Below are 13,925 nucleotides of genomic sequence, written 5' to 3' on the forward strand. Positions count from 1 at the left end.
TCCATGGCACCAAAGCAGAAAGAGCCAAATCTACTTCTGCCACATGGGTCTTACACTTTACTTCACAGCTCTCAAAATTTCACCAAATGTTAGAGCACTTGAAAACAGAATATTATTTATAGCAACACAGTCACCATCATTGAATTTTAGTTGCAGACAGAAAGATGCAAACATGCAGCACTAGGGGATCAGTAACTTCTGTGAGACATGAAACAAGTTGCGAAGTTGTGTTGCCATCTTTACCACCAAGGCAAGACATTAACAGCTGCAGCTGGTATGAATAGCCAGTGCTGAAGCTGCCCTCAGCATAATGCAGCATGATGGAGCACAAATAAGTCTCTGCAACTCTTGTCACAATTAACTCCACAGTATCTATTTCAGCTGCGTTATTGTTTTTATAGGCTCGTGATAGAGCACAAAGGAGTCTGGTAGCTTTTCTGTAACTCTTGTCATGATTAACTCCACAATATCTATTTCAGCTGCATCATTGTTTTTATTGGCCACACACAAAGGTTTCAGTTGGGTGCCCAATCATAATGCCCTCTCTCCAAAAATCAGAAAGCTCATTGCCTTGGTTCAGGAGGAGCAACAACTATTTTGACTAGATCTCTTTCTATAAGTACCCAGGGAGGTTACCAAAGTTAATTCCTGCACCTTGCATTTTATCTCTCTCTCCAAATCTAGGAAGAGCTTTTGTCAAACCTAAAAATGCTTCACATTACTTTGTGTCTTTCTCCCACTTGGGCAAGCTGGACAATGCCATTCTTGCAAGGAAGCAGTGCCTTTGCAGCAAATCTGCTTCTTAATCTGAGGAACTATCAGCAGTGTTACTCTGCCAACATGTCTCAAAGGTTCCCGATGGCAATATACCCCATAAATTGCATACATACAAACTATTCAGTAATTATTACCAAGGCGGAATGAGGCAGAATGTAAAATGGACCCCATCTGGGTGTCATACTACACAGTGACATCTAATGTTGCATCCCGTAATAAACAATCAAATACAGATGCATTAGCTTTACTTGTGCAGGCACTGCATGCATCTATAACAGACATTGGTTTTGAAAACACAATCCAAAATGTGATTTCAAAATTCATGGGATCACTAGAAGGTAGTAATTCCGCTATCTGTTTTGATGTTTTTAGTAGTATATTAAAAGTTTGTGCTGACCTGATAGGAATACTGTTAAGCTGTCCTTGTAATCAATCAATGACTTGGCATATTTTCTGACAGACTTAAATGTGCCCATCTACAAATCTGAGATAAACAAACCACCTCTAATTAAGGATCTACACTGCTGACAAATAAAGTGAAGCACTCAGAAGGGAAGGAGGAAATGAAATGAAGCTTCACAGTTTGAGGTGGAACATGATGCTATTTCAGTGATTACAATATCAAGTCAAATTTCTGATGTTGGCAGTATTAATCAACTTATCAGTATGATGTTGCACCTGCTCTGGTCTGAACAAATGCTGATTCTGTTGGGAAATGTGTCATCAAGCTGTTGTATCCTATCCTGAGGCAAGCTAGCCCATAACTATTGTAAATGGTCCTTGATATCCTAGATATCCTAGATACTGACACTGAGACAGAGTTGACATCATATCACACAGTTCATAGAGACACATGTCATATGTGGGCAAACATTGCCCTGTTGAAAAATAGCACCATGATTCTGTCACATGGGAGGTGCAACATGAGGATGCAGGAGGTCAATGACATACTGCTGTGCCACCAGAGTACCCAGAATCACTACCAGCCATGACCTGAAGACATTCATGATGGCTCCCAACCAGGACACGAGGAGTGCCACTGCTGCACTTCTCCAGAATATTGGAAAAATAGAGTCTCTCTCTCTCCAGGTCACCGTCATAATAGCTGGTGATGGTCCTCCTGGGTTGTGTAGGACCATCATCCACCACCGAATGTAGCGCAATGCCCTTCATTAGCAATCCATGTTTCCCTGTCATGAAAATACTCCTAATGTAGCTGTTTGTATTGTGATGTTGATGGCAACCTGTGGATGAGATGGTAATTCTCTAGTAAGGTACCTTCTAGTCCACGACAAATGGTGTGGGATGGCACTGAATGCTGCAGGGAATCCATTACTTATTCTTGGACGGCAGGCACATTTGTGAAAGGGTTAAGACATTCTTGGTGCACAGCACTGTGGTGCTCCCTTGTGGTGGTCCACTGGAACCTTGGCAACGAGTATACCTGTCCTCACTTCTCATACAGTCCAGCACTGGGTCAGTGTCATATCCGTATGCCCCACAAATCTGAATATTGCAGTATTTGACTAGCTGACCAAAGTGAGACACATAGTGAGGTCCATTTCAGACTAATGCCAGGTGCTGATAAGCTGTCTTACATGAATATGCGGATCTTTGTGTCTTCCCAGTGGTCACTCAATATCTGATACTGTTCATACCTCCTATATCTAGGGGCTGCTGGATATCAATGCATTTGTCAGAGTTCTGGAAAAAACGGAGAAATGCAGGAAGCCACTAGGCAGGGGAACTGTCTGTGGAAAACTAACCCAAACTAGTGGTAAGCAAATGAAATGTGACAGATGGACTGTGGACAAGACAACAGACAAAGAGGTGTTAGGCAAAGCTGTCATGACAATGACAAGAGCAATGTCAAGAACAGTTGAGAGACAAATCCAAGAAGAAGGTAACCAGGTGACAATCAAGGAAGCTATGAAATAGTCCTAGTATAGCCAGGACAGACCAGAAAGTATCAAGTGTGCGTCTGAACAGACCGACTGTGTGCTGGGCAGCTGCCTATATGCCGGCTGCATGAAACACTATCAGCCACTGTAAGCTGCTGTACTCATGTGGTGGTATGGTGGCACTCTTGCCATGCAAGCACAGTTAAGCAGTGGCCACAGTGCCTGCCAACAGCCATGTAAGTCCATCTCTGCTGGCAGCTATTCAACCTCTGCAGTGACAGAAACTAAATCCACCCTAAAACAGGTGCATATGGGTGGAAACACCATGGATGGTTGCCATAGGGGTGCGAAAAAGGGTATGGGTGAAGACCTGGAGCCTTTGACTGCCAGATGTTGGAAGGGAGGTTGGTTGGCAGTTCCATTGTGTTGACACTGGAGGTGAGGGTGCTGCGGTGGGTTCCTCTGACCGCTGTGGATGCAGAAGGTTGTGCTGGCACAGCCGTTGGCAGTTGTCAGAAGTCGCCAGTGGCACTGGCCTTGGGGCCTCATGGTCCTCAGAAGGCGGAGGGGAACTTGTGGTGACAGGTGTGCCACCTATGTTCAAGGGCAGAGCTGGTTGTGGTGATGGCACTTGAGCCCTTCTAACTCTGGGATGATCTGGCATATGGTGTGGGAGGGGGTGACATCAAAAGATGAAGCAAGACCTATGGTTGCCACTCATGGAGCAGGTCAGTGGGGCTATGCCCATCAATCAGCATGATGTGGTAGGTACTGAAAATCAGGCTGAGGGCCAAGTTAATGGCAGGGGATTCACCACCCTTCTTCACTGTTGCTTAAAGGTTCAAATGAGACATTCTGCTTCCTCATTTGAGGAAGGATGAAACCAAAGGCTTCCTGTTGCAATTTGGTGGAAATGATCACCCAATATGTGTCAGTTTGGTATCTAGGAGAACATCATGATGAGAAATGTGTTTCTAGGGTTTGAGCTTGATCTCCAACTGTTGGGTGAGGTAGAACGATCTGCTGTGGGTCATATACTGGCTCATTTAAAGCAGATGCTATGGATTGGGGCCCAGAGACTAGAGTGAGAGGTAACCCTCCAGTGGCCAGAATGTGGGCAAAGGCAGTGAGGCTGCCATCAGTTATGGTAGTAACACATATGTGTACTATAGTAGACATCCACATGAGCAGCCACATCGATCCCAGAAGCGAGCCCACAAAATCGAGGTGGATATGGCCCCAGGGATGATGGGTTGTAGGCCAGGGTGCAAATGATTGTGGGGGTGCTGCTTGATGCCGGGTGTACACCATACAGCCATGAACTATGCTCTCCATCTTGTTATTGGTACCTGGCCAGTACAAGAGTCTGTGAGCCAACTCCTTCATGTGGGACATCCTCAATGTCCCCAGTTTAGCGAGCTCAGGACTTCTTGTTGCAATTTGGTGGCAAGGATCACCAGATATGTGTCAGTCTTGGTATCCAAGAGAATGATGTCATGGACAACCGAGAGCCCGTGAGAAATGTATTTCTAGAGGTTGAGTTCGGTCACCAATCGACGGGTGAGGTAGACTGGCCAGCTATGGGTTATGTAGCGGCAGATCTGCTGCAGGATGGGTTGCAGCATGTGGCGGCTGTGGTGACATGTGAGACCATAATGGGGAAACCATGCATGTACATGTTTTCATATATTAGTTATACAAAAGTAACGTTTGATTGTGAAAAGGGTAAATATCTTACAGAAATGTTTGATACAGCAACTAACAGTGTTAGTTTCTGATCTTCCTACTAGGTGAAATACGTGAATTAGTTATTCCTACAGTCATCACTGCCATTACAGTTTAGAGACAGTTGAGGACCAGATATCACAAGCCACCACCTCAGACAAACTGTTATTAATTGATCTGATCGTTTCAGAAAAAAAGGCTGTGTATCACATAGGACACCATGTCAGGGTCGGCCAGCAGTCCTTTCCTTTTTGCCAAGTTAACTGTATTTGGCATTTCATAAATAAACATCCTTGAACATTATCTAGTGCCTCAATTACAAGTGGACACAGGTACAGAATTTATTTTGCAGCTAGATCGTGTGCCACCACATTATCGTTATGAAGTTGTCAAGTATCCCTGTAGGAATGTGGTGACTGGTATAGGACATGGTGAGACAATATCCTGGCCACTACAATCTCTTGATTTAACCCCAATTGTCTGCTATGCATGGTGCTGTATTAAAGAGAGTGTTTGTTCCTAAAGACATAGTGTTTGTTCCTCCTCTTCTGGGAAACGTCGGCAGGGGTGCAACAACAGATAACACCAAAAGTTGCCAACATACATCAAGGCTATATTCATAGGATTTGACAGGAAAATGATTACAGATGGGAAATTTGTCGTGTTGCAAAATCAATTTTTGACAGTACAACGTAATTGGATAGATAAAAAAATCTATTCACCAAGTGGCAGCAGAACATAAAAGAAGGTTATAATTAGGCAAGCTTTTGGAGCCAGTGACTCCTTCTTCCAGCAGAAGGATTGAAGGGAAAGGAAGAGGGGTGAAAGAAAAGGACTGGAGGGGGTCTAGCAAAAGAGGTAGATTTCAGAAAAATCACCAAGAACCACAGGTCAGGGAAGACTTACTGTGTGGGAGGTTACAATAACAACAATATAAGGAATAGAATAGATATTTACTCACCTTAGAGATGCCCTGCTGAGTTGCAGACAGACACAATGAAGAGACAGTTATGCAGGCAGCTATCAGCCAAAGCCTTTTTCAGCAAAGAAAACATGTACCCATTCACATGAAAAAACACACTTCACACACACTCAATGCACACAAGGCTTGTACTCTTACAGGAATTAGAAAAATGCTGTGAGTAATAAGGATAATGGACAAGGGGCACTACATCAGCAGTGTGTGGTATAAGTTGAGAATTTGGGTCTGATGGGAGGCATGCTAGGGTAGTTCATGCAGTTACAATGACCACTGTGTCTGGATGGTGCAGTGGTCAGTGCTTCTGTCTGGTAAGCAGGAGACTTGGGTTTGAATCCTGGTCTGGCAGAAATTTTCAACTTTCACCATTAATTTAAATCAATGCTTGCTCACAGCCAGTGTCTGTAATAGCTTAACCCAGTATATTGCCATGCAGTATCAATGAGGAAGCAAAGGACCTCTTGTTGGTTGAAATCATGGTCTGAGCCAATGGATAGGTGCAACAAGGCATTGCCATTGGAATGTTGTGCTGTGTGCTTAAACCAGATGGTATAATTGTATGCACTCAGGAATAAGGCCCAGTGCTAGAGGTATTTAGCTGATCACTCTGGGAGGTTGGACTGGGACCTGAATAACGTAACAAAGGGCTTGCTATCAGCAATTAGAGAGAACTTTGGTCCTAAAAGATAGGCCTACTACTTTGGAAAAATTTGCTGTCTTCTCAGTTTCACTATATATTTCCCATGTACTTGCTATTTCATATCAGTACTTCATTACAGTGGCATTTTCCAAATCAAATATGTACCTCCATCTGGAAATACTGAGTTTTATTGTACTGTATTGTATTGTATCTTTACTGAATGAGTGAATGGGAACTTGCAGATTACCTTTGCACCAGAGTTTATAACTTTAATCTGACAATACCAGAGAAGGAAAGTTGCTACTCACCATATAGCGGAGATGCTGAGTCGCGATAGGCAAAATCAAAAGATTCACACACTCATAGCTTTTGGCCATTAAGCCTTTGTCAGCAGTAGATACACATACACGCACACACACACTCTTGCAAATGCAACTTGCACACCCGTCTGCAGTCTCAGAGAGCTGAAACTACACTGCGAGCAGCAGCACCAGTGCATGATGGCGACTGGGTGGGGGTAAGGAGGAGGCTGGGGCAGGGAGGGGGAGGAATAGTATGGTTGGAGTGGTGGACAGTGAAGCGTTACAGTTTAGACGGAGGGCAGGGGAGAAAGTGTGGAGGGGGAGGGGGTAAGTAGCAGAAAGGAGAGAAATAAAAATAAAAATAAATTAAAAGACTGGGTGTGGCCGTGAAATGACGGCTGTGTAGTGCTGGAATGGGTACAGGGAGGAGGCTGGATGGGTGAGGACAGTGACTAATGAAGGTTGAGGCCAGGATGGTTACGGGAATGTAGGACGTATTGCAGGGAAAGTTCCCATCTGCGCAATTCAGAAAAGCTGGTGTTGGTGGGAAGGATCCACATGGCTCAGGCTGTGAAGCAGTCATTGAGATGAGGGGTATCATGTTTGGTAGTGTGTTCTGCAACAGGGTGGCTGTTCATGTGGACAGACAGCTTGTTGGTTGTCATGCCTACATAGAATGCAGCACAGTGGTTGCAGCTTAGCTTGTAGATCACATGACTGGTTTCAGAGGTAGCCCTGCCTTTGATGTAATAGGTAATGTTAGTGACCGGACTGGAGTAGGTGGTGGTAGGAGGATGTGTGGGACAGGTCTTGCATCTAGGTATATTACAGGGGTATGAGCCATGAGGTAAGGGATTGGTAGCAGAGATTGTGTAAGAATGGACGACGAGAGGTAATCGAAACCCTGATGGAGAATGTTATTCAATTGCTCCAGTCCTGGATGGTACTGAGTTACGAGGGGAATGCTTCTCTGTGGCCAGACTGTGGGACTTTGGGAGGTGGTGGGAGACTGGAGAGATAAGGCATGAGAGATTTGTTTTTGTACAAGGATGGCAGGATAATTACAATCAGTGAAGGCTTCGGTGAGACCCTCGGTATATTTAGAGAAGGACTGCTCGTCACTGCAGATGTGACGACCACGAGTGGCTAGGCTGTGCGGAAGGGACTTCTTGCTATGGAATGGGTGGCAGCTGTCGAAGTGGAGGTATTGCTGGTGGTTACTAGGAAGGTGTCTTGTTGGGTTGAGTAGGACCAGGTGAAGCAAATGGGGGAGAAGTTGTTGAGGTTCTGGAGGAATGTGAATAAAGTGTCCTCACCTTCAATCCAGATAGCAAAGATGTCATCAATGAATCTGAACCAGGTGAGGGGTTTAGGATTCTGGGTTTTTAGGAAGGATTCCTAAAGTGATTTTTACTGTGCCTATCGCGACTCAGCATCTCCACTAGATGGTGAGTAGCAACTTGCCTTCTCTGGTATTGTTACATTCCATCCTGGATTTTCCATTGTTTAACTTTAATCTGAAATGCAAGAAAAGGCAAAATGTACATTAAAATCACTTTTCTGTCTTGTATTGTGATTGTACAGACCTCTGGTTTTTATGAGCAACAGCAAGAACAATTAAGGAGTTCAAATGGTTCAAATGGCCCTAAGCACTATGGGACTTAACATCTGAGGTCACCAGTCCCCTAGACGTAGAACTACTTAAACCTAACTAACTTAAGGACAGCACACACATTCATGCCTGAGGCAGAATGTGAAGCTGCAACCATAGCAGCAGCAGTGCAGTTCCAGACTTAAGCACCTAGAACCACTCGGCCACAGCGGCCGGCAATTAAGGAGTAAATGAACCGGAAAGTGAATGTAAGAGTTGCAAGAGCCTTTAAGAAAGTGTCTGGAGAATATGCAGTTATCTGCTTTACACAATATTCTCCTTTCATACTTGTGCTGAATAAATGCTTTACTTACTTTAGGTGCAATGCCCCAGAAGATAATTCCGTAAGACAGCAGGTAATAAAAATATACAAAATAAACCAGCACTCAAGTTTTTAGGTCAACACAGTCTCAGATACTTTTAAAAGCAAAACAAACCAAACTGAGCTTCTTGATTAATTTAGCTATATGTTACTCCCATTTTAACTGGTTATGCAGATGGGACCCAAGGAATGTTTCACAATGTGTTCCATTCAGTCTGTGATCAGTAATGCTTCTTATGTTGCTTGCAAGTCAATATTTGCTTCTTTGAATCTATCCCATATCTCCTCTCTGAGGAAGATACTATTAGCTCTGAAAGTTAGGTAGTGTCTCACTTTTACTTTCATGTGTGTGTGTGTGTGTGTGTGTGTGTGTGTGTCTGCAGCACTATACATTTTGCCAGAAATTCTAACTGTTTGAGAATGACCATTGTAGACCCGTTCAGTTACATCTGAGTTATGTCTAGTAAAGGTGAGATGGAACCCTTGATTTCAAAGTAATTATGCGCTTTATGAAGTGACCTTCTTACATCAATAGGTAACTGCAAAGATTTAATATTTTTAAAGAGGCATAAGTCAGCTGACATACATTTATGGGAAATAGAGAAAAACTTTTTAAATTGTATAATCAATTTATAAGGGCATCTTTATTGGCACTGTTATTTTACATGATGCAAATATGATAGTTGGATAGGAAACTGAATTTTATTTTGGTTTTGTAATAATGGGAAACTGAAATCACTCACTCCTTTTCATTCACATCAACATTGTATTGATAACATTGTATTGATAACACACACAGTTCTAAATTTCACAATACTGATGCATCATTCTACAACAATAATCAGTGTCTACAGTCCATTCAGTAACTGTCTTGGTTGTTGTTCTTTATAGGCCACTTCAAAATTTCTTTGCAGAAAGGTAGCTGTTCATCAGATAGGTAACATTGGAGTTTTTCCAAGTCCTTGATTGAATTGGACTTAATTGGACCTTTCCTCATGAATAAGTTAGTTTTTTTGGTGCAATTTGCAGAACATGTTGGAGGCTCACAAGAAAAGTGTGAATGATCAATGTATTTATCATTATAGAAACTGCAATACAACCCTTTCTTGTGTTATCAAAAACAAAATGTGAAAACCTGCTGATAGAGAATGTCACCTTTCTTTATCTTTCAGTACTCTGAGTTTCATCAGAAATTTTGGTCGTCTTGCAGTACACTCGCCACAACGACTTGAAGTCTGGTGTCTAAGTAGCAGGAACCTGTCCGACAAGAAGTTTACCTGTTTTTGAACTCATAGGAATCATCTTTGAGACATCATTTACTATAAAATGAGCTCCTTGTCTAGGCTTTGAAGACCCAAAGCATGTGTACTGGCTACCATATTATCCTGTGCCATGTGGCATCATGCAGATGCAATATGTAGGGGCATGTGGTCAGCACACCACTCTCCCGATCATCCTGCAGACATTCCAGGCCACAGAACCACTACTACTCAATCAAGTAGCTACTCAATTGGCATCATGAGGTTGTGTGCATCCCTTACCAGTCCTCCCACTAAGGAAGAATCCTTGGCAGTTTCAGCAATCAAATCTGGGTCCTCCACATGATGAAATTAATATTAGGATAATAATTCACATAGACACTTATAAACACTCAGTACTCTCACATCAGCACAGTATGAAACCAAACTAGTAAATATCTTGTCACAAATTTTTTTGTTCACTCTTATACTGTGTATTTTAAACTGATCTACAGAGTATAGATATTGAACAAGAATTTGTAATATTTTATGCATCATTCTCCAAATTCTTGCCTCTTCTTAGATGTTGTCTGTCAAAACAGCTACCCAAATGTTCTACAAATGTTCAATATTTACAGACTAAATTGCTAGCAGCTATGCAAGATATAATAATCCTGCTGCCACTCTGGGTTGTTGCTGCTGCAGCCATAGCTGGCAATTGTGCAATTACATTCTTTTTCGAAGTCCCAGGGTGTCCAAAGTAAGTAATTTGTGTTATTTATTCTCTGTCTCTCTAAATCTACTTTCTCTTCATATGTGCTAGATGTAAGTATTTTGGATTATAGCTTGTATTAATTGAACTCTGTTTTTCACTATAAACCAAACTAGTAAAGATCCTGTCACTAACTTTCTTGTTCACTCCTTACAGCTTAAACTATTTATCCTACATAGTTCCCTCAATAATTTAAACATTTATTGTAACATGAAATTAATTTCTTTATGTCCACATCATGGACATTATATTAATTAAATGGCAATACAGAAGATGATGGAGAGGCCTATGTTCCATACAGAACCAGCCAGAGACTGGAAACTGTCTAAGATGATGATGATGATGTCCACATCATGGGCGTGAGCTGTCCATGAATACAGCCAGTCTTCAACAGCTTCTTTTCCCTCCCCTTTATCAGTGTCGGATTGCTGATCATGCATGTGCATTTCTACAGGCATGTGAAATTTACACAGTTGCAGCCAGTTAAGCAATACCTTAAAAATATCCCTTGTACTTTGCCAGTATATAGGATGCTATTAGTTATTAAATAGATAAGAATGAAGAAAGACAATCAATCACACACCACTTTTAGATTATCTTGTATAGGAACACATAACAATATGGGAGCTCAACTTGCTTTTAGTAGTTTTAAAAGTAGTCTGGTACAAACTGCAAGAAAAATGTTTGTGTTTACTGTGCTGTTATGCTGGTCTCCAGGAGCTCTTGACCAACCTCCTTATGTGTGATTGCTGATACATACTTGTGTGGTAGTTCACAGTTTGGAAGTTGTTGTTGTTGTTGTGGTCTTCAGTCCTAAGACTGGTTTGATGCAGCTCTCCATGCTACTCTATCCTGTGCAAGCTTCTTCATCTCCCAGTACCTACTGCAACCTACATCCTTCTGAATCTGCTTAGTGTATTGATCTCTTGGTCTCCCTCTACGATTTTTACCCTCCACACTGCCCTCCAATGCTAAATTTGTGATCCCTTGATGCCTCAAAACATGTCCTACCAACCGATCCCTTCTTCTAGTCAAGTTGTGCCACAAGCTTCTCTTCTCCCCAATCCTATTCAATACCTCCTCATTAGTTACGTGATCTACTCACCTTATCTTCAGCATTCTTCTGTAGCACCACATTTCAAAAGCTTCTATTCTCTTCTTGTCCAAACTGGTTATTGTCCATGTTTCACTTCCATACATTTACAATTTGTACAGAAACCAGATGGCAGTTATAAGAGTCGAGGGGCATGAAAGGGAAGCAGTGGTTCGGAAAGGAGTGAGACAGGGTTGTAGCCTCTCCCCGATGTTATTCAATCTGTATATTGAGCAAGCAGTAAAGGAAACAAAAGAAAAATTCGGAGTAGGTATTAAAATTCATGGAGAAGAAGTAAAAACTTTGAGGTTCGCCGATGACATTGTAATTCTGTCAGAGACAGCAAAGGACTTGGAAGAGCAGTTGAACGGAATGGACAGTGTCTTGAAAGGAGGATATAAGATGAACATCAACAAAAGCAAAATGAGGATAATGGAATGTAGTCAAATTAAATTGTGTGATGCTGAGGGTATTAGATTAGGAAATGAGACACTTAAAGTAGTAAAGGAGTTTTGCTATTTAGGGAGTAAAATAACTGATGGTGGTCGAAGTAGAGAGGATATAAAATGTAGACTGGCATTGGCAAGGAAATCGTTTCTGAAGAAGAGAAATTTGTTAACATCGAGTATAGATTTAAGTGTCAGGAAGTCGTTTCTGAAAGTTTGGAAGTAGTCGGCTCAAATCCTGATGGTGAAAAAAAATTACATCTGCTGTATTTGGCCAGCAAGGGGAGAAGATGTGGTGGCACGCAGTTTGTGATTGCGAGACACTGTGCCATTGCACTTAGTTGGAGTCCAGACCTCTCACTGAGTGAGGAGATGTGACATTGCTGATGATAATCCATCCAATAGAGGCAGACACTAGGCTCAGCAGCCCCTTGGTGCTATTCAAGGAGAGTAGGCTGTATGCCGTCACTGGGTTTTACTCCATCTTCCTCCTATCATCATCTTACAGCACAAATATGTTTTTATTTTTCTTTATTTGGCACTGGTCATTTTACATGAAATGTGCTTTGTCATGTGTAGGTAACAGTAGTGTAGTCAAATTAAAGGATACAGCTACAATCTTAAATACTGAAATCAATATTATTAATATTAAGTGAAAGAGCACAATTACAATGCTAAATATTAAAATTTACAGTCATATAAAAAAGAAATGTTTGGTGACAGAAACTAGACATTAAAGTATAGCACTTTTGAATTGCAATTACCTGTAACTCTTACAGGGGCTATATGGGACCTGGAGGTATCCATGAAAATGGCCAGTTTGAGGACTGTGTCGGTGGTGCAGTAGGCTACATAGACCGTCTAGTACTGGGTGTAGATCACCTGTACCAGCATCCCACTGCTCAGGCTGTTTATGGTTCTGGACCATTTGATCCAGAAGGATTAGTTGGTAAGTGTTCTCAGGTTATCCACTGTATATCCTGATCAAACTGCAGCAGGAGAAAACTTACAAAAGTTGAGAAAATGTGCAAGCTTTCAGGACCAGAGGCTCCTTTTTCTGGGAAAAGGACTAAAGGGTTAGTAGGAGGAATAGAGGAATGAAAGGAAAGGACTGGCAAGGTTTAGGGAATGGTGAGAGTCATGAAAAAGTTGCCCAGAACCCAGGATCAGGGGAGACATACTGGATGGGATGAAAAGGAAAGACTGTGTCTCCTCTGGCCTGGGGTTCTGGGCGACTTTCCCATAACTCTCCCCATTTTCTAACCCTTGCTAGTCCTTTTTCTTCATCCCCCTCAACTTCATCCCTCTTCAACTTTTTGCCAGAAGAAGGAGCCACTGGCTCTGAAAACTTGCACATTTCGTTAACTTTTATATGTGTTTTCTCCTGCCGTCACTTGGTGACTGTATTTTTTATCCATTCAGTTACATAATATTTTCAGAAATTGATTATTTTCATTGATATATAAGCCACTGTATGTCCTGAAGTGCAGAACATGTATGTTAAAGAAAAATCATGGATGAAAGAAGAAATGACAGGTATGAAGAGACACTAGATGCTTAGGCACAAAGTATTCATTCTGTAGAAAAATACAGGTATGTGTTGTTTGGGATCTTGTTTTAACCCCTGTGCTTTCATGTGTAGGCCACCCATGGTGCAGTACTGTTATGTTGGTGGGCTATATGCCAAGACATAGCAGTCTCTGTTCACCAGGTTTGTCAAGTTGTGAATTTCCATCGCTACTTTAATTACGCTCTTCCGTTATGAAGACATTGACATGAGAGTTTTGGTATTGGCAATTGCAAATGCGCCACATTAAAATGGCAATGAAGTTGAACTGCATATGACTTGATTTCATATTTCTCAACAGCACAGATCCCAAACAAAACAAATTTTCAGTATTATTTAATTATTTTTGGTGCACAGAAAACATATAATTTTTATCTAGTATAAACTGCCAGTATATGGACAGAGACAGACAATTTTAATGGATTTTCACACTTAGTTTCCCATGTAATCATGATTTACTTAGCTCCATCATCAAAGAAAGTCTTTTAAAAACATATTTTATCACATTTGCA

General features: G+C 41.8%; 1 protein-coding gene across 1 annotated transcript in view; it reads left to right on the forward strand.

Moving 5' to 3' along the window:
* Positions 1–13,925, forward strand: part of LOC126419448 (heparan-alpha-glucosaminide N-acetyltransferase) — a 314,616-nt gene that overhangs the window by 269,454 nt on the left and 31,237 nt on the right. The window contains exons 10-11 of the mRNA XM_050086639.1: positions 10,174–10,295; positions 12,626–12,795. Coding sequence (XP_049942596.1) covers positions 10,174–10,295; positions 12,626–12,795 — 292 coding nt within the window. The remainder of the gene's footprint in view (positions 1–10,173; positions 10,296–12,625; positions 12,796–13,925) is intronic.

This window comes from Schistocerca serialis, chromosome 1, assembly GCF_023864345.2.
Source record: "Schistocerca serialis cubense isolate TAMUIC-IGC-003099 chromosome 1, iqSchSeri2.2, whole genome shotgun sequence".
NCBI classification, from domain to species: domain Eukaryota; kingdom Metazoa; phylum Arthropoda; class Insecta; order Orthoptera; family Acrididae; genus Schistocerca; species Schistocerca serialis.